Consider the following 22,886-nt stretch of genomic DNA (forward strand, 5'->3'; position numbering starts at 1 on the left):
ATAGAAGAAAAATACACACAGAGAGCGAGAGACATTAAATATGCATCCATTCTGATAAAAAAATCACCTCTCTCTCTCTCTCTCTCTGTGTGTGTGTGTGTGTGTGTGTGTGTGTGTGAGAGAGAGAGAGAGAGAGAGAGAGAGAGAGAGAGAGAGAGAGAGAGAGAGAGAGAGTCACACAAAAGTTGTACCATCCTGCTCAGACACAACCAAATGCAACATATTAATTCATTATCCAGAAGAAAATACAGATGTAGCCATTACTGATAAGGGATGGGAAAGAATTCCAGAATTCATGCTTTGCAGAGTGTTGTAAACATCTATGACAAATCTTTTGGTTTATATCCATGTAAACTGTAGATCTAGCTCATCATCTTTTGTTCTCAGAGGAATATATGATCTGAAGAAATGCATAATGGTGCACTACAATTTCAGACAAGAGTCTTTCCACTGCCAGAACTACTTATATGAATTATAAATTATCCTTGATATGTCCTTGATATAAATGGAACACAAAGCATATGCTTTACCATTGAAGTACTCAGAGCTAACTAGTAAGAGTTAAAATTGAGGGGGATGTGCTTGTTGCTTTCTCTGTCCCTCATTTCCTACTTCAGATCATATTTCTACTGTAAGTGGGTGCTTCCATCTTTATGGCAGATGTCATATTTTGCAATCATTCATATGAATTCCACCTGAATTTCAATAAGGATTGTGTCTGTGTTTCTATAATGTGTGAATAAACATAGGCAGTCAAGCATCTGATTGTAAAATACAGAATTTAGTACATAACAAGTTGAGCTTATGAAATAAAATTAGGATTGAATAACAACACTGTATTTACTCTCCTGGTGTGCCGCTGTGATAATTCAAATGAAGTGTGTCGCTAATAACTTGGCATGTTATTATGTCTCTTTTTACATTATAACATAAAACATTTTCCAGAAGCTGTGTTAGGAAGATGCAACTATACAGGCTGTAGACAGTTACAACTGTACAGTTAACCAGTCAGATTCATCTGATATCCTCAGAAATGTATCTCATATTGTGAGGTTTAATTTGAGAAATAAGTAGTTGTACAAAGAAAATGCAAGATTCCAATCAGACAGCATCAAAAAGGACCAATGGCTGGATAATTTTGAAAAGTATTTCCAAAGGAAGTAACAACTCCTTTCTAGAGGACACAGCATAATAGTTCTACAATCACTAAACTGCCAAGTAAAACATTATAAACTTTTTTTCCTTTGACAAATATACAGCAAGATCTTTCTTTTTTTTAAAAAAAAATAGAAATCTGTGATCAATGTCATTCCTTCTTCCAAAGGTGAAGCAATGCTAACTCAATTTATCAAGCTTGACATCACTTCTAACTGTATTCCAGAGTTATCTGCTATGCAAAGCTCTGTGGAAGCTGTACTCAACTATTGTTCCTATTGAAAACTAAACAGTCAAGGAGAGTACTTAAAATCAGTTTATATTTGCCTCTGCTTCATCTATTATTCCATTTCCTTTAAATTGCTACTCATTAATAACAATTAACTTGACAGCAAAGGGTCTGGGTTTCACAATTTACTGTTTAAGACTTAATGTCAACCCAGTGATTTAAGAAAACAAAAGAAAACCAGAGAGAGGAAGGTCACCCTGGTTTCACACTTAAGGGAGAAAAAAGAGCAAAAGTTGTAACATGCTTTGTAGTTTTTGCCAACATTAAAGAAAATTGTAGATAAGAAACCAAACTAAATTAGTTTGTGCCTAAACTGTTGCACTAAACATGACATCTATTCCTAACAAAAAGTGAATCACGATAAATCACTGACATTACTATTGGAAGCACATTGCTTGCAATTAGTTTCCAAGTTGCCTCCTCTACTCTTCTGATTAAATGGATGCTGCTGGACATATAATTCAGAAAATCTTCAAGAAAACCTTCACAATGTGATGAGGGATTTTAATTAGTGTAAAAATTATGCTGGACTTAACTAATATTTAAATAATTATTTACAAAGCTATGGTTTTTTTCCCCTTTCACTGATGGCAAAACATTTTTATAATGCAAAACAGAGGAACATCCAAAACTGAAATCCTAGAAGATAGAACTGACACAATAGACCACTGGTTTTTATTAACAGGTAGAGTGGTAGAGAACAACAACCCTATCCAAAGAGATGCTTGCCAAAAGAAGGTTCCCAGAATTGTCAATCAATAGGCATCTCGTAAGCATTTAATTTTTTCTGGCACCCTGCTACATAAAACCATAGCTGGAAGCACTAGTATTTCATCCTAGGCTGTTTTGACAAAACTTTTTGCCAATATGTCAAAAAAATTACTATGGAAAGGACTGAACCAGTGACAAAACTTCATTTTTGGTCATTGTATTTTATATACATATGGGAAGATGATAGATAGATAGATAGATAGATAGATAGATAGATAGATAGATAGATAGATAGATAGATAGATAGATAGATAGATAGATAGATAGATATTCCCATATCTATATAGGCATATAGAAAAATTCTATACATGTTCTTGTCAAAAAAGATATATAGAAGAATTTAAAACAGATTCTACTATAGACAGAAGACTGATAACAATATTAGTTTTGAACATTGCAAATCATGGCAATCTGTGAATCATAAATAAGCATTAAATTATTTGGGTCACTAATTATAGAGCTGTTTCGTGCAGTGATCTATGTCAGCAAAACACTGATGGAAGAAGATGTAGCTCTTCCCTTACCTCACAAATAGAGGATAAAATAATATTAGTCACTAGCAAACCTTGTCTAGTTACATACACACCGCACCATCAGCCAAAACCTTCCAATTACTAATCTGTATCCTGTATCTTCACTGTCTCCTGAGTGTATGTAGAATACAGTTGGGTTGCCAGGTAGTTGCTAGATTGGAGGATCTAGCTGACCTAGAATAGGCTGTTCATGGTTGACATATGTCATATGATTCACACATGTGTCATATGGCCAAAATATGCTTCAGTTGACTGTATCCATAGTCCTAGCAAGGGAAACGAATGCCTATACCATCACAAACACACACATGTATGTATGCATCTTTTTCATATTGCATTAAAAAAACCAGATAATTAAGTAATACTTAGAGCGTCTACCTTACATGAAGAATAAGCAAACAGTATGGCTTAATCCATCATCTTAAAATAACTTTCATTAAAGAAAGCAGCTGCTTTAAATTTAGATCTATTTATAATAGGAAAAAGAAGACAAATGACATAGCATTAATCAAACGAATGTCTGGTTTTCACAAAGAATAAACATCTTTCTCAGCAGTCACATTATATAGTTGGATGCTCACATTATTATGTTTATTTTTCTGTTTGTTTATTAGATTTGTATAGCTACCCATGTGGACTTTTTGATGCTCTGTGAGCTTGGTTGTTGCTTGCAAATGTTTCATTAGCCAGCTAAAAAACACCAGACTTCTACGGATGATGTTACCTGGTTGAATAATGAAACGTCTGCAGCTCAATAACCACATTCTGAGAGCACGAAGAACTCCACAGTTATTGAAGTATCCCAAGATAAAAAATAACCCCTCTCACAGGAAAAAAAAGAAAAATATGAACAACACCAGAACTTATCTAACCATTGACCAACTTGACCTGACCCAAATACCTGAGTAAAGTGTCTGTTCTTCTGGTCCCTACAGAAGGCTAACAGGATTGGAGCAATATGAATCGTCAAATGCTCCTTCCTTTTTTTTTTTTAAAACACACATACACAAAGTATTTATATATAGCAAGTTAGCCTAACTAGGAAAATGCTTAGTTAAGAACCTTATTTTGATATGCTGAGGTTTGGGGCAATTTTGGACATTGTTTAAAGTTATAATTACGACTTTTTCCATTAGAAAAAATTAAAGATATTTATAGTGGTTTTAAATGTTTAATAGCAAATGAAGGATGATTGTCCCTCAGCTGCACCCTGTTGATTTCAAGAATTTAAACGAAATGCTGACATAAGACTATTCTGACATTTCATGCTTGTTTCTTACCAATGAAAATAGGGAACCATTGAACTATATCACAGTGATTTTTTTTTTAAAAAAATGCAAGTTATATTGCTGGCAAAAGAGCAAAACAGCAAGTCTGTCACAACTAATTTATTGGGCAGCAGTGAACTTCAGGATTGTGTTTGTGTGTATGTGTATTTAAATTCAGACTGGGCTGGAAACATAGATGCTGCAGAATTTAATTAGGAATGGTTTACCTTGCCAAGATAATTTCATTTTCTAAAAATCATTAAACAGATAAATTCAGAAGTTTCTGCTGATTCTGCATATAAACATCTATAACCAGCAGGCCTGAGAAATGCAAAGCATTTCTAATTTAAGAAAAATCAGTTAATCTGGGGTTAACCATTCTTGGCTACAACTAATAATTGTTCTGCTTACTAAAGATGTTCAGGCGTATTAATCAATTCTTTCAATTTTAATTCCTCCACACATCCATTATAGCAAACTACCACATGTACAATGGACAGAAATAAAGAGGGTTATTCTTTGCATAAGAAGCAGATGGCACAAGTAGAAATTCAAGCTTCTTCTGATTTACACACCTTATTGTGTCCAGGTTTCCACACAACTTCCTTCCACCTGGTTTGTTTCTGATGATGATACCATTCAAGGCAAAACACAAGCACAGCCCAACTCAAGAGAAACTTTAAGTAAAACACCGATATAAATGGACTGGCTGTTTCCAAAGCTTCAAGATATTATTCCTCCATTTCTGCTGGAGCTCTGAATCAGATCGAGGGGCAGCCCAAATTCCAAAGAGGATGGGGCAATTTGGAATAGATTTTTATTTGTACTCATTTGAGTGGAAAGATCTCATTTGTTCCACTTCAAATTCGAGCTCTCCCCAGAGCTCTGATCTGGTCTATTGCTTAAAATCATGGCTATATTGTATTATAAATTATGGCTCCATTGCCTGTATTTTTTTGCCCATGGGGTAGGAAATGGGTTTTGTTGTTTGTGTAAGCTGCTGTGGTGGAGAGCAGGAAGGAGAATATTATCTGCCCTTAATTAATAATAGTCTTTGTAGTCGCCCTCTCCCCAATCCGTACTGTGGGAAATTGATCAATCTTGGAAAATATTACTTTGCTGCTGTATGATGATGTTTTATGATTTGGCTTAACTAGCTGGCTGGCTTAATGGCTATCTTCTTTTATTATATTAATCTTTCAGATTTCTTCCTACTTTCAGAGTACCACATTTGGAAGAGGCACCACTGATCTTTACACAACTCCTTTCTTGGACAAATCCCTCCAAGTTTTGAAATCTATCAGATATACAGATGTCCTGATAAACAGATATTTTTTTTTGCTCACAATTTCATGGCACTCTGCCTCAAAACAAGAAAGATGCGGTCGTGGTACCTTGGTACTCAACTGCTTTGAAACACATTGAATTTGGTACTCAATGAATTTTGATGCAAAATTTTTGTCTCAGTACTCATTGTTTGTTTGATACACAAACTAGAACTTGGTGTCAGCTGCCTTATATCTCACTACATTATTCCTTACAGGAAAAATTTGTTTGGTACTCATCATTTTTTGTAGTCATCGCACCTCCTGGAACCAGTTAACAATGAGTACTGAGGTATTACTGTATTTAGAAGAACAAACCTTAAAGAAACGTAGCTGAAAAATCTTGAGATTGATTTCTAGGAATGTCAGTGTACTTCATCTGTTCATATTAGCCTAAACTTCCTGCCAGCTTTACCCCATTTGGATAAAAAATAAGGCAAATTAAAATCATTCCTGGATGATCCAGAGTATATGAGAACATTTCTGAAACTCTGGAGCTAGTCCTTACAGTGGACTGGATTGTCTCTGTACACCTCTTGTCTCTACTACTCATAATGCAAATAGGAATGAATCTTTCTCTTTTTAAAATTATTTTCACTAAAAATAACTGCTGTTCTGCGAGAAGAAAAAATAATCTGGGTATTACTATTTATTAAAAATGTATAAATCCATGGTGTTTTCCACAGGAGAAAACATCACATAGGGATGACAATCTAAGCAAGGAAAAACCTTGAATTTCAAGAAATAAATTTTAGGAAATGTGCTCCCTATTGCAATTAAGACAGAGGACCCACATTAAACTCAATCATCCACAAAAACGGACTTGGATGAGGGCTCTGAAGAAAGGGCAGAAGCTTGTCTCTAATCTCATTATGTGTAGAAGTGAGTGTGCATATGTATTGGAAATCATCGTTCAGAGAGGCCCTAAGACTCTCCAGAGAGTTAAAGCTTTCAATGTACATCAATTGGCAGTGTTTAGGTAAGTTACTTGCCAAAACAAATACATTGCTTTAAACTTCCACTGTGTTATTGTTCCCAAGCTACCCATATGAAATGAATGAAACGAGAGATGAAAGAATAGTTTTAAGCAAGCAGGATACAAATGATGTATGGTGTATTGCTAATATCATTGCCTTTCAATAGCATCATATGGGTATTTTCCTTTTATCTCTGAATTTTCATTTAAGATGGCTTCAAAGAAGCTGAATTCTTAATATACCAACTATTTAAATAATCTGGTAAAAATCAAATTCAGGATAATCTTTAGTTGTTACTGTTGTAGTTGCTTGGTCAAAAATTTATTTTAAAAACCTATTCTATTTTAATACATACGGCAGAACATATTCATACGTGTCCATATATTCTTTCTCCATATTATATTTTGGGACCAGGAATCACATTAATAAATGAAATAGATGATGCTCAGTATCTTGAATACAGTTCCATTGTGTTTTTTGAATGACAACACTTGTTTAAATAATACCTTTTCAACAGTATCGCTTTTTATCTACAGGTAGTCCTCGACCTATGACCACAATTGAGCCCAAAATTTCTGTTGCTGAGACATTTGTTAAGTGAATTTTGTACCACTTTATGACCCTTGTTGTCACAGTTGTTAAGTGAATCATTGCAGTTATTAAGTTAGTAACACGGTTGTTAAGTGAATGTGGCTTCCCCATTGACCTAGCTTGTCAGAAGGTCACAAAAGCTGTTCACATGACTCCAGGACACTGCAACCATCATACATATGATCCAGTTGCCAACCATCCAAATTTTGATCACATGACCATGGGGATGCTGCAATGGTCGTAAGTGTGAAAAACGATCATGCATCACTTTTTCAGTGCTGTTGTAACTTTGAATGGTCATTAAATAAACTGTTGTAAGTTGAGGTCTACCTGTATTTATTTTTTTCTTGTTAGATATATTTAGCCAATTATCCTAATTTTGATTATAAAAAAGATCATCTGGATACTGCTATAATCTCAAAACACACTATTTTTTCTTATTATGTTTTATCTGATGTTTATGTTATGTTATAAAACATGGTCTCATATTTTATAAAAGAAATTACAGTGCTGTTTTACCAAGAAGGACTTCAAGAAATGCCAAAATCTCTATTGAAATCCAAAGAATGGTAAAATGTACTGTATCTGTAGCATTTGCATTGCAACCACAGGCAATCAGCAGGCTTGAATTGCTATTGAATTGGAAAGGATGGCAAAAACATTATGGTAGTATTATAATGAATCTACACTGGAAGCAAACTTCTTTAAAGCTTGAAGGAGTGTTTTCAAAGAAGTTTTCAATCCAGAACATTTTTTACCATGATTGTGTCCTTTCACCCCTCCTTTTCCATGTCTACACTGAAAAATATTTGATGAACTAAGCATTGCACCCGGACTAAATATGAAGATATGAAAATAAACAAGATATGCAGATGATATTGTGATCCTGGTAGAAAAAGAAAAGAACTTGGAGCTTCTAATTGAGAATACAGCAAGTGAAAACTTTGGATCATATATAACAGGAGTCCCCAACTGTTGGCCACCAGACTGCGGGAATGGCTGGTGAGTGCGTGCACGTGTGCGTGCACCCCCCCACTCATGCTAGTGCCTCCGCATGGGCACTAACAGCATTTGCACATGCATGGGGGTGCTAGCAGCACTGCCAGCATTTTGTGGGTGCTAGCAACCCGCTCATGCATGTGTGAACACTAGTGCTGCTGCAGTGCATGCGCCAGTTTGTGCATGCGCACATGCACACACACACATTTCCCTGCTCCTCTCTTTCCCTCTGGGCCGCCAAGCCAAAAAGGTTGTGGAGCTCTGATATATATTTTTTAAAAAAGGAAAACTTTTCTAAGCATGAAAAATATTCTGATCTCAAGGAAAATTGACTTAAAATTAAGAGTGAGAATTATTAATTATAACATCTGGTTAATTCTTCTTTATAACTGTGAGACGTGAACCATATTTAAGGAGGTTTTGAAAAGTGGCATTTAGGATGAATAAAAAGATCAAATTCTCAAGTCCAAGGGATGGCATAGGAATAAAGAAGCCTCCAAAAGCTACCAAAGAAAGAAAATAGAGACATTATTGGGTCATATACTCAGATGTAACTCTATAAAAAGATGGCTAGAAGAAATTAGGGTAAAGAAAACAAAGCAATGGACTAAAAAAGACATTTGGAATAGCAATATACATATATAAACTGGACAGGTTTAAATTATGAAGACTGTGGCAGACTTGGGGTTTTGCTTAATCTCTGAATGCCCTGAAATACCTTTCTGGAATCAAATCTGAAGTATTGTGCAATCCTAATAAGAAAGATGTCAGGCTCTCTGACAGCTGCCTAAAACCAAAAGTAATTATTTTCCAAGCAAAGTTCTATTGAGAATACAATTCTTATAAAGGCTAACTTATAAAGGCTAACATGATTCCAAAGAAGCTTATTTGATCTCTTTATTTGTACTCAGATTCATGCTTGACCAAGACTTATGTCAGTGGTGGAAGTTACAGAACAATGGTGTAGCCAATAACAACATATGTGTATCAGAAAGCAAATTTAACCTGTTGCTGTCTTTCATCCTCAATAGCCTACTAGAATGCTTCCTATTATTTCAGCTCATCTTTATTTATTTTTTCCTGGAGAGTGTGACATGACATAATTACTGGATAAAGTAATGAGTGTTAGTCAGTTTCTCAACACTCATTCTGCCCCTGTGTATACTCCTCAACCTCCTCAACCATCTAGTCAAGTGTAGCAGGAGTCTAGCAAGCATCTCAGTTGTGTTCATGAGGCTATTTGCTGAATCTCATGTAAACTTGTAATGTACACCCATTTATTTCCTATTTGCTGTCTCCTCGTTCAATAATTTCAACAACTGGATACAAATTGTTGAGTTGAAACAATTTAATCATGCTCTACTGGGAGGCATAGTCTCTCCTAAGCCTGTAAACTAATTAGTGCTGGGCAAAGGCTATAAATGGACTGATTTCAAATTCATTATTAAAATAAAATGACACAAGTGTCATGACTTTCTTCCTCCCCCTAGCCACAAATCATTTAATAGAGAACCAAGCAGACAAATCTTAACAGTGACATCTTCAAAGAAGTTTCTCTGTTAAATAAGCTTTTCTTAGTACTTTAAGCTTTTTACAAGAGCTTATATGATGGTATGGTGAACGTATAGTGTTCCAGAAATTGTTAAAGTTTGGTGAAAAGAAGGATTAAAGTAAAGATACATAATTATGCCTGTTACAATCCTGCAATTTTGATACACCAATAATACAAAAATGTATGCAAATGATAGAATATACTGACCTTGTATCAGTATCTGAATGTCAATGTATTATTGCTAGCATAAAATACTAAACAATATTTTGCCATGGGGCAGTGGTAACCTGTAGCTTTGTATAAATAGAAAGAAGCCTAAAAGGCAGAAAGGTTTCTTCAGTAAGATTTCATGTGAAAAATAAAATGAAGACTCAACTAGACACGAGAAATAAAGTTCTCATGACAAAAGATGGTTCTCAAAATAATAGATGGACACCATATGAATTGGATGAGGCAACAGCATCCAGAATGAGAAAAATACCAAGAGCACTGGTGGGCTTGCTGGAAGGTGTAAAAATATATGGAAAATCTTTGTAATCATTACATCAGATAAGATACATGAACAATAGTGTTCCTCCTCAAGTCTTCTGGAACTCCAACTTAGTCTGGCCAGTTAGACCAGGGGTNGCGCCTCTTCCGCCGAGCCCTGAAAACTCATCTGTTCCATGCGGCCGGCCTGGCGTAGTTTTGATTGGGTTTTGTTAGGGGTTTTATATTTTAGAGCAGGCTTTTATGTAATATTTACTGTGATTTTTATTATTGCCTGTTCACCGCCCTGAGTCCCGTAAGGGAGATAGGGCGGTATATAAATTTAAATAATAAATAATAAATAAATAGATAAGTTGTTCAAAGAACTAAGGTTATAATTTCTATTAGAACACAGGTATCTAGCAAAAAGTTGTTTGATTTCTAGGCAGGTAAGCAATTCTGTGACCTAGTGATTTTTCTGGACTTATTTCCAGGCTAATCAAAATGTCCATTTATAAAATCACCCAAATTTCCTTTAAAAATTCTGAATAAGCATTCAAACCAGTAACTCTCCTATAATATTCAACATGGCAATACCAATTCTTGGTCCTGGCTGATTCAGAATTAAGCATTTTCAGCTTCCTGAAAACAACATGAGATACAAGGGGGGGAAAAGGATATTTATTTAAAACCAGCAGTGAAAAAAAAGAAAGGAGATTATAATGAATTGACATCTGGATGTGATTGGTAAACCAGGCTATCATTAACAAGCACTTGTATTACCATCGCCACCTGATTTTGTTTAAACAATAGGCAACAGAGCAGAAAATAAATTCCATGTATATTCATCATAAATAAAACCACATTGGCAGCAGTATCTTTAACTAAAGGGCAATGTTCATATTTATGTGCATACATACATTTAAAAATAATAAAAAAGAGGATCAGAACCATCTTCTCAAAAGCAAAAAAAAAAAAAAGTAACCTACTCCCTTAAATTGAGCACACCACAATTTAAATAAATTGAACTAGTTAAAACATGTTTTTATTCTCAGGGTAATTTATTTTGATTTTGCAGACTCTCCGCTTCAAACAATAAATGCAACAGAAAAAAATGAAACAAATGTAAGTCACAAATTCTATGCATTCAGGATGAGGACAAAACTATTTGAACCAGCAATACAATACTATTGGGCTCTGACTGGGGTAGAATGGAACAGTTTCAATGACCTAAATTGTGTGTTCCTAGTAATGTATTCCAAGATGGTATTTGAATTTTTAACAGCTGCATCACACTGCTGCCTCATGTTTAATTGGTCGTCTACAAGAACGCCCAGATCCTTTTCCTATGTGCTATTGCCAAGCCAATTCTCCTCGTCATATACATGTGGCTTTTATTTTGCAGAACTTTTTGTTACACTTAAATCCATCCTATTCATTTCAGCCCACTGCTCAAGCCTGTCTAGATCTTTTGGAATCCACCACTTCTCAAGTATTAGTCATCCCTTCCAGTTTTGTATCATCTGTAATGATACAAACACTGTTGTTCAACAACACTGGGCAAAGGGCGTAACCCTGGGACGTTCTACTCAGGACATCCCTCAAGCTGAAATTAATGAACAAACTTTGAGTGCAGTCATTCTGCAATCATCTAGACCCTGCTTTACCATTTTAGTAAAGAGAAGATCATGAGAGATTTGTCAAAAGTTTTGCTGAGGGGCAGGTATGCTATACTTCCTAGATCCCTTGATCTGCCAAGCTAATACAGTGGTACCTTGGTATTCGTCATTAATTGGTTCTGGGAGGAGCTATGAGTACCAAAATATATTTATTTTCTTTAAGAACTGAAAATTTAGAATATTTTTATTCTAACAATTTATGGGAGACTCTATGCACTAACATCTCATTGTTATGAACAGGATGTATTCTTCTTATGAAGTTTTCGGAGTTATACCACTTTACAATGCCTTGGTAAGGCCACACTTGGAATACTGCATCCAGTTTTGGTCACCGTGATGTAAAAAAGATGTTGAGACTTTAGAAAGAGTACAGAGAAGAGCAACAAAGATGATTAGGGGACTGGAGGCTAAAGCGTATAAGGAACGGCTGCTGGAATTGGGTATGTCTAGTTTAATGAAGAGAAGGACGAGGGGGGACATGATAGTAGTGTTCCAATATCTCAGGGGCTGCCATAAAGAAGAGGGAGTCAAGCTATTTTCCAAAGCGCCTGGAGGCAGGACAAGAAGCAACGGGTGGAAACTAATCAAGGAGAGAAGCAATCTAGAACTAAGGAGAAACTTCCTGACAGTGAGAACAATTAACGAGTGGAATAACCTACCTCCAGAAGCGGTGAATGCTCCAATACTGGAAGTTTTAAAGAAGAGACTGGACAGCCATTTGTCTGAAATGGTATAGGGTTTCCTGCCTGAGCAGGGGGTTGGACTAGATGACCTTCAAGGTCCCTTCCAACTTTACTATTATTATTATTATGCCTCTCATCTAAAAGAAAAGTTACAGTTAACAGGCAAATATTTTTTCAAATATAATTTGCACTTACCCAGTTGAAGGGTTCATAATACAGCCACCTTTGTCTGCAGTTGTTTTGCAGTTGCAACCTCTTTCCAGTGTATCGTGGTTCATACCAAAATTGTGGCCTAGTTCATGAGCCAGAGTTACTGCTGCCCCCAATGGATTGTCTGCATGATCCTAAATAGAAAGCACAGAAATTGAGAAAATGAATCCCATTGTAATAAACAATTTAATCCTGGAGCACGTCCTAATTTATTAAAAATTATTATAGGCTCAGAAATTTGTATTACTGTACCAGATATAATTTGTATTATTACTGTGACACTTGCTGTTTTCCAAATACATATTTGCCTTATCTAATTAGAAGTTATACATGCAAGTAGCCTTATAATACTGTTTGAAAGGCAATCATCTGAGGCAGTAATAGAAAACTATTTTTATATCAGCAGTTATCAATGCAATTTCATAGATACTGTTTACAGAAAAACGTAATAAAATTATTAAAGAAAATGTTTATAAAAACATACTCTGAAAAGCATGAATTAGATTAGCAGTATATAATATTATTTGAAATAATTTGCAGCGTGAAGGGGATTTTTTCATTGTTGCATTTCAAATGGTACAACATCCAGTTCCTGAGTCTATTTCAGGTTTGAAAGATACACCATGTTGATCTGTTATGCCTATGTACACTATGTAAATTCATGTAAAGCAACCAGAACTAGCTACTGTGCAAAAGAAAACACCAAGATCAATGTCTTCTGGGGAGAAGGTAAAAGTCCTGGGAGCTAAGAAGTGGGATGAGATGAACATTCATAGTCTGGGAAGCTGCCTACTAAATAGCTTCAGAGAAAACACTGCAAAATTATTTTTGCATTTCCACAGGAACAGTAGGTGTTCTGATTAATTTTTGAAGCCTTCAAATTTCTATAGAAGCCCAACTACATCATTGCAACAAAGGGATATGGTGCTGATTGGTGCAGCTCTTATGAACTGAAAGGGACTCTGTGATGTAGATGCATCTTCCTATTCATAGTCTGGTTCATGCACAAATGTGTAGCACCGATTGAAACATAAAACGGCGACTTGACTAATGGTCCATTCAAGCAGAGACAGAGCTTTCACAATGCCTTAATGTAATGTTTTAAGGGTATCACTTTATATAATGATGTGCCTTTCATGAATGGTAAAACAAACAAAGCAATGCAAATCCACAAGTAAATCAAACCTAAGTAATTAATCATAAAATATTATGATACAGTACAAGAAATCATGTAAGAACTTGGCATAAGTACACATTTTCCAAAACCTTGGTAGAGAGCATATTTTCCTTTCATTACGTGTATAGTAATATAAATGAAGTATCAGTTTTCTGCGTAAGTTCTAGAAGAACTCTGTGGTCAATAAAAGTAAAGGTAGCATTAAGTTCTTCCTTTCTTTTACAATTATATCCCAGCAGAAACTCATTTCAGTGATTGATATCTTGACTCAAACACCTACTGTACATGACAACCTTTCCATAATATTCTACCTATTTCACTGCAAAATTGATCTCCTTAGACCCCTTTCCCCCAAAATGAATTAGACATATAACATAAATGAATGCTTGTCTATCAGTCAGTAATTAGTACAGGTATCTTTTCTAAATGTCTATTCTTCAAATGATTCTTCAAACTGTATTCTTCAAAAATAAGTCCTCTTCCTAACCTCTCAAGCACTTTTTTAAGTACTAAGAATAAATGTTCAGAACTGTCTAAAATCTAAAAAGAAGACATTTCAAATATGCTAGTGGCTTAATTTTCTGGTAATATTATGAATAAAGTGTCATATGAAAGACAAATGAAATAAAACATCCTATCAATTGAGAAAACTATTATTTTTTATCATTTGAATAAATACAATTACTTGAAAGTATTTCATCCAGAACTTTATGATAGTAATTTTAATATACTCAGTTGTGCTGATTTGATCTTGAAGTTTTTTAGAGAATGAAGTTGCCCAATATTGTCTTCAGTTGTGGGGGGGTTTTTTGGGTTGTTGTTGGTGGAGGTTACTGCTTCCCCCCCCCATTGTATTGCATTGAATAGGATCTGTCATGATCTTCAGGGCTATGTTACCCATGAACCCAGTCATCAGCCCCATAAAGAGGGAAAGAAGAGATCCCAGCATCACTGACGCTACTAGTTTATGCTAGTTTATAATATCTATTTTCAATATAACTACTTTTTTTGTCTATAGACAGCTGTAAAACAAGTGAAACCAATTTCTCTTTTAAAATACTCAAATTATACTTGTATGTTGTAAACCATATTAGGTAATATTAGGTAAAATCCTGTGCAGCCAGTAGGGAAAAAAAACATGGCAGAGAAACCATGGGATCCTGAACTCTGTTCGACTCTTGCCAGGCTGAAAAAGAAATGAATATACAGTACCAGTTTCAGGCTAGTAAGTGTTTTATTTCCCCTTAATATATCCCATGAGCCCCAGTGGCTGAATGATTGCAGCAACAGCATCACGAGAAAGATTTTTCAGATGTTAATATTATTATTCCTTATATTAAGAAATATAGTGAAAAATAATGTTATAAAGTGTCTCAACTTCAACTACAAGAAAAGGATGAAGAGATATCGTTATGTAGTTTTTCCATTTGTTTTGGATATGTTCAAATATATTAAACTTTATTTTAAAGAAGCAAACTAAGCCCCAAATCATACTTCTAGATTTTTCTTTAATGTAAGAATGCTCATAATCTTAAATATTCATAGAAGTAAATAAAAGCGAAGATAGTATCACATTGGAGAAAAGCAATGAATGATATAGGTTGAAGACAGCATCATTATCATCAAGTAGGAAATCAGAACTATTTAATGCCTTCTGAATACAGATTTAATAGTTATCTAGACCAAATTCTTCAAGGCAGGAAGTTCCACACTGCAGCCAAATTATTGCACAAAGACATTCTAAACAAACAATTGAAAACTTGCATGTTAATGAGAAAATTACAGGAAGCCAGAAGAATGCTCATGTTTTCTGGTCTGTTTTTCCCCCCTTCCTTCCATTTTTAAATTGTTTTCCCTTGTTGTCAACTGTTTTTACAAGACGTCTCCTAATCATCAACCTGAAATCATCCATGACTCCAACCACTTAGGATGACAGAGCCCAAGATTAGGATGGTTTCAATGAGGTACAATCCTTAAAAGTTTACAAGCATTCAGGTTTTGAGAATCAAACTGAACAATTGTGCAGTAGAGCCATTTCCACTATCTGGTTTTGCAGTGACCTTAGAACTGAATTGTTATCAGGGTTATCTGCACAGGAAGCCAAAATGTACGAAGCCAATCAAAGTCCTGCTCCTTTTTTATATTTGCTTACATTTATATAGGGTGCAGAGCAATGATTGCCTCTCCTTCCAGGTGCTATCCTGTCTTGCCTTAAATCTCAAAGAAAATTAGGGAGGCAAAAACAAAACGACCAGCTCAAAGAACAAAAAAATAAAACACTTGAAACAATTGGAAGGTGTACTACAGGATTCAAGCCAAAGTGTTCCAGCATATGTGTTCAGAGGATTAGGTTGGATTATATTCCTCGAAGAACACTATCTTTTACATGAGTGTATTTAAGTATCTCTAGTGTTGCATTCTCCTAAAGCTCTCCTTTCAGCCAACTGTAAGTTAAACTGCTGTCCTTCCTTCCTATTTTGCAACTCTACATGCTTTTCATTTCACCAGTGAACATGGCCCTTTGTAGGCAATATATTGTATTTTACTTGATGGCAGCCAACAAAAAATGGGGCAGGGAGTTTATTTCACAAAACACCCTACAATTGGATTCTCCTTATATCACTATTGTATGTATATTGATCAAATAGTAGGGTTGCTATGCTGTCACCAGAGTATGCGTTATGACACTATTCTCACCGGTATGAACAGGCTTTGTGCTAAATGCTACTGACCAGTTCTTTCAAGTTGTTTTATAGAACAAAATCTACTGGCCTGGCACCAAGTACTCTTATTTAATGAGTTGGTGAGCTGCAGCCAAAATATTCCATCATTCTTCCTTCCTAAGTTTATTAATACTATCAAGCTAACAGCAAATGCAAATAAGTGACGCTATTGGCAAGGGAGTTTTTAACTGTTGTGTCTCCATCCTGGATTGGTTTTCTAAGGCCACCTGATGGCCCCTGACTTCCCAAGGATGACCATACTGTGCCAAACTTAGCCAGGTGCAGCTCCATGCAGACTCTTGAGCTCTTAATTTACTAGACTTTACCTCTACAATAGTTTACAGATTTGCACCATCCCATCCAGCTGGTGGGCGAAAAATAACAATCATTGTGCAGCTGCTGGGATAGCTAATTATGTTCCCTTTTTCTTTTGTTCTTTTGTTTTTATTGTTGTATTGCGTTACCATTTGGGGCAGTGCATTTTGTTCCAATCTTATCTGTAGTGTTTAGTTTTATTTATTTAAGGTGCACATATGCATATCCTGACAATACTGAGAATGGAGGACAATATTATGCAAACATCCCAAGCACTCTGATTTCTGCAAAGCCAACAAAGAAATTTTAAAAAACCAATATTTTCCTTTAAAAAGCAACTAGTAAGAAGACAGCAAACAAGGAAGACAAATTAAATTCTTTTCCAACAGATACGATGTTTCTGGAATGGGAATCAGTGCTCAGAATCGTAGAAGCAATGTATAATACATCTCCTCTTTTCTTTCCTGGAAGAATGATCACAAAAGAACACATTGTCTTCTGCTTCTCTAGTTTGTTTTGGTGGATACAATTAAATGCCCCCTAATCATCTCTTGGAGATCCTTCTCTGCCCTTAGTGATGAACAAGAAAAATTATTTCTGAAGGAAGATGTAGCTGTAATGTAATAATGTAATAAACTGTCATGGTTATTTATGGATAATTAGTAGCAGTAAAACAAAAAGTGTAGACTTGTTAAAAGGCTACAGGTAGTCCTTGACTTACAACCACAATGGAGTCTGGAATTTTGGTCATAAGTTATTGCAGAGACTAAGTTATTGCAGAGACCAAAATCAAGTCTATGATTTTATGACTGTTTTTATGATGATTGTAAAGTGAGTTCAATGGTTTCATAAAATGAATCACCTAGTTATTAAGCAAACCATGTGGTCATTTAGTGAATCCATTCTTCTGAATGGGTGTTTTTTTACTGGAGACCACAAAACAAAGTTTTTGCTGGAAACAGGCAAAAAGCACCAAAAACAAGTAAAAAACAATGCTAATCATAGTTCTGTGATTGTGGGTCTCTGCAATTGGCTGTAAATGCAAGCTGCTTGCCAAATGCCCAAAATGCAAACATGTGACCATGGGTGAGGGCAGTGTCACTGTTGTAACATTGAGGACGGATCGTAAGTAGCTTTTTAAAAGTCTGTTATAACTTTGAATGGTCATTAAACAATCGGCCATAAGTCAAGAAGTACCGATACTTCAAAACATTTGTGAAAAAACATCCAGATAGGCTGACAGCTTTTATAAAAGTTCTAGATTACTGAAGCCTTCAGCAAACTGGCACATTGGATAATCATATATTAACTGATTCCCAAGTGAGACTGAACCCACAAAAATAAAATAGTTGGCCCTCAATCTAACCAGATCACATTACAGATTCTCTCTAATACAGTTAATAGAGGCCACTGGTTCTCTTGGAAAGCATTTGTTCATTATTCAGTCCACCCCTTTGCTGCTAATATCATCAGACTGATTTGAATGCAATCCAAAGGTTGCCAAGCATGATAGGAAAAAGAATCCTACCATGGCAGAAAGAGGAATCTTCTCATATTAACTGTTCTGTAGTCCAAATTGTATAAAATGAAAACCTTTTTGTAATAATAGTAGTTTATTTACGGATTATTTTTGCAACCTTATCAGTTAACTTTTTATTATTATTCCAGCATGGTTGTTTCATAAAGAGAAAGTAAAGCTGTTGATTATTTCAAATGAGACAGCTGTTGCAAATGACATTGATATTAATTACATAGATATAGTGCCAATTGATAATGTCCCCGGTGCTCCTGTACTATCTGTGACCTTGACAACCAAGTTTAAGCAACTACTCTGTCTAATGAAAATTCTTTAGATGACACCTTAGAAACCAGGCTGATTAACTCTTTTGGCATACCACCAAGGCATGAACGATCTGAAAGCCTATGCAGCCTGGAGGGATTTAAACAACATTAATGTCAATGACTGGTGCAGCTGAATTATTAGCTGCCGCTCTGCCTTCAGAAGCCAGGCCTAACAATAACCATGAATGAAAGCAAATATACGTGTCTCAGGATAATGTTGCAGGATCCAATCTGGGTTGGTCACTGGGCTTTTTACTTCCAAACTTTTGGATTCTTGCTGGAGTCCATCCTCAAGGAATATGTCTGGTGAGAAAGAAGTTCCCTGAGGATGGGCTCCAGAATGGGTCTGAAGGCTCGGAAGACTAAACCTCTGGTCCTTGTGACCAACCCAGATTGGATCCTAACAATAACTGCTTAAATTAGAAAAGATTTCTTCAAGTTGATGCTTCTAAAAATGGAGAATTGTGAAAAGTTGCTGAACAGCCCAGATAAGAAAAAAGGCTAGCAAGCAAAGATTGACTCAATCTTTCTTTAGATACCTTTGCTAGAAGGATGGTCAAGAGGCAATAATCTGATTTGCTTTTTAGGAGTCTGTGATTAAAAAGCAGAATCAGAGAAGTGTTGACTCTCTGAAGATACTGTAATACATCCATCTCCCCTTTTCTTCTCTGAAGACTTTGTTATCACTTTCTAAATGTTATTTGGGACTGCATCACTTCAAACTTTGCCACCGGAAATTAGGGGTTAATTATCTATCACAGGTCGATGATTTACAACTACCAATAGATTAGCCCCTAAATTTTATTGTAAATATTTGTATTGGTTGTCTGTTATATTCTGATGATTTAATTAAATTAATAGACTGTTTCGCATCTTGTTGGAATGTCCAATAATAATGATAATAAATTGTGATCTTATACTGCAAGAATTAATAAAATCCACTGTGGGATGGTGTGCACTTATGCTAGCTATTTTGTTACTTTGTATTAATCAAACATTCTGTATACAGAAACTGGGGCTTAGCCATAGGAAACCCAGTCCTTAAAAATAGAAGATGTTCTCATTCTGTTAATTACAGAAGATTTAGTCTACTTAGTAATAACTGTGCACTATATACCTTCTTGTGAACTTATCAAAGTGGATGGACACGCAGGGATGAACAAGCTGGCTTTACAGTAGTTAGAACCAAGGATCATGAATTAGTCCTGCAATTGAAAAATATGCAGTTGTTGCTAAAGTAACTCTTTGTGCAATTTGTGTCTTTATCAAATTAGTTTTAGTCTCTCTATCCAGATCTTTAAATAAAGCTTTAAATAAAACCAGAAGTTTCCACAATGTAGCATAACATCATCATGGTCTCCAGCACATTTGTAACCAATGTGACGATATTCTCCTAGTGTTAGATGCAATCCAGAGGGACTATTTGTTAATGGGATTCTAGCATACCTGTTTTGCTCCCATTGCTCTCTTTGGAGTGAATAGACCAGGTAGACCTGATAAAATTTTATATTTGCATTTGGAAAACATAATTTTTCTGCTTTGCCTGCATTGGTCTAGAAGTTTGACCTGTTACTTTACAATATTTAAGTAAATGGGCAATGTGATATTTTCATGCATTTAGCCTGTAATTATATCTTATAAGCAATCTGTCCTCCCTCTCTCTCTCCCTCCCTCCCTCCCTCCCTCCCCTCTCTCTTGTTATTTGATACAGGATTGTCCATAAACAAACATCATTCATTCATTCATTCATTCTTTGGTCATCAGACTATAAAATATATGAGAGATCAAAATGCCTGGAAAAGCAACAAAGTTTCATTTAAAAATAACCAGAAAATACCCTGAATGGTATTTATGTATGTTATGTACAAATGCAATAAGAAATACTATAAAAGTAATTACAACAGATTAATGAAGAATACTAAGTCTACCTTTAATACATTATCCTCTCAATTTTTTTCTGGATGACTCATATCTGTTAAAATGGGTGCTTTTTCCAAAATCAATTTCTCTCAGAGAACATTTCAATATTAAAACATCAGCAGTGAATCGTAAATACATTAGAGTGGTATGAAGAGAAAAAAAAGTCAAGATAAAGTTGTAATGATGCCAAGAAGGAAGTATGTGGGAAGGAAAACTAGCAATTCCCAAAATATGCATGCATTACCCTGTAATCAGCCTGAAGTGTTAATTAGACTCACATGAATGATGGGTATTTCAGAATACATTTAGGAATTGTAGCTTATTTTAGAATTGTATTACAGGCATTTCTGTAGCTGTTTCCAAAGGAAAAGTTCATTATCAATTTGCGAAGCATAACTTTTGGTTGTGAATATAAACTTGCCATCCGATACATAACTATTTATTTAATTTGTATACCACCAGCCTCAACTGACTCCCTGTGGTTTACATCATCATCACCTACAATGAAATACAATTAAATATCACAAAACAATATAATAATGAAAAATTAGATCCACAAGCACTACAAAGACACCCTACAAAGAAACCCTACACCATGGGTGTCAAACTCGTCGTGTCACGAGTATCGTGATGTTTTTTGCATTGCCGGAGCTGGGGTGGATGCGGCTTCCGCATGATGCAATCAGCCCGTGGGTCGGCAGTTTGATACTCCTGCCCTACACCACTGTGACATCCAGCTGAGGGAGCTAAAGACTGCAGCTGCTGACAGCACCCACTGTGGGTCCTCTGCTATTGCTATGAAGCTCCGCCAGCTTTGAAGAAAGCCATCAAAACCTGGCAGAAAAACCATGAGTGGCATGACTATAATGACTACAGCAATGGACTTTCAGTGCCCCCATTTGTGTGTCCAGACTGGCACTTCAGAATCACCTCTATGCCTACAAATGACCACAATGGCCCAAATTTCTGTTGCTGAGCGAGACATTTGTTAAATGAATTTTGCCCATTTTATGACCTTTCTTCCCATAGCTGTTCAGTGAATCACTCTAGTTGTTAAGTTAGTAACATGGTTGTTAAGTGAATCTGGCTTTCCTATTGACTTAGCTTAACAGAAGGTTACAAAAAGTGATCAAATGACCATCATAAATCTGTGGAAACAAGTTTTAGGAATAGTGGAGGTGGACATTCACTGACTTTTATCAAAAACAGCCTCCACTAAAGGACTATCTGTAAACACCATAGAAATGGAGGAACACTACCCACAACTTAACTATAAACGTATACTTGAAAAAACCCTTGAAGCTACTGAGCTAATGAATTCCAGATTGAAAGGTGTCACCCTAAATTTACAAAATGAAGCCCAGATTTTAACTGATGAACCTACAATCCAAAAAGCAACAGACCAATTACAATCTACTGAGAACTTTGATAGTCAAACCTTGATTTCAACTAAAAAATCTGCAATTCAAAAAGCAACAGAAACTGAAGAAAGCAACACTAAGATGGAGGATGCTGAAGATCAACAAGTACAGCATATTGAGAACCTAGACAACCTAGACAACCAAACAACAATCACGACATTGGACATGACTTCTTACTTAAGCCAGATGAAACCGAAAGAAGAAGACCAGACTGAACTGACGACAACTATACTAAACCAAACATGGAGAGTTGAACTATTAGGCCAACAATCCAATGATTACAAAGGGGCCGGTTCCTTTGAAAAATTGATAACTGGATGGTCTCCCTTGATTCAAATAACATGTGTGGGAATGAAGGGAGATCCACCTGAGGATTTAAAGGCACTGGTATGGAAGCCTGCTTGGCACAAAAAGAAAGCTAGAGTCAGATTTAAAAAATGGGATTTTTTGTCTTATAATAGAAGAGCTTAAAATCGTACTTAATGGGCTAAGGAGATTTTAAAAGATATTAATTGATTTAATATTTAGGACTTAGATTTACAATATTAGTAAGTGATGAGGTACCAGGATGAGAAATATAATATATTTGTGAAATAAAGTAAGAATCTATTTAAGTAAACATTATGTGTATTTTAGATATGATAACTATTTTGTAATGAAATAAGGGAAATTTGGGTTAATATACTATGGATATTAAGCTAAATTGGAACACTGTAATTGAAATTAGGTAAAAGTTTAAAACAGGATATGGATATATATATAAGTTAAAATATATTGATAAATGTCTTAACTGATCGAATTATAATTAGCAAATGTATTAATTTGAATGAGATATAATAATCAAGAGAAATAGAGAGGGAATTTTTGATGATGCAACCTGAGATATATACGAAAGATATTGTTATTGGACTATTGATTACCCAATCACTACGCTGCTTCCTTAATATTTGGATTTTTGTAAAGCTGGAAAATTATAAAACTTGTTTTT

At 35.4% G+C, this 22,886-nt stretch overlaps 1 protein-coding gene across 1 annotated transcript in view; it reads right to left on the reverse strand.

Annotated features, from left to right (window-relative positions):
* The window catches only part of ADAM12 (ADAM metallopeptidase domain 12), a gene marked incomplete at its 5' end in the record, with an annotated part of 119,288 nt that overhangs the window by 58,097 nt on the left and 38,305 nt on the right, over positions 1 to 22,886 (reverse strand). Inside the window, 2 exon segments of the mRNA XM_015817484.1 lie at positions 12,486 to 12,634; positions 19,097 to 19,148. Of these exon segments, the coding sequence (XP_015672970.1) occupies positions 12,486 to 12,634; positions 19,097 to 19,148 (201 nt within the window).

This window comes from Protobothrops mucrosquamatus, unplaced genomic scaffold (genome assembly GCF_001527695.2).
Source record: "Protobothrops mucrosquamatus isolate PMUCROS unplaced genomic scaffold, P.Mucros_1.0 scaffold_128, whole genome shotgun sequence".
In the NCBI taxonomy this organism is placed as follows: domain Eukaryota; kingdom Metazoa; phylum Chordata; class Lepidosauria; order Squamata; family Viperidae; genus Protobothrops; species Protobothrops mucrosquamatus.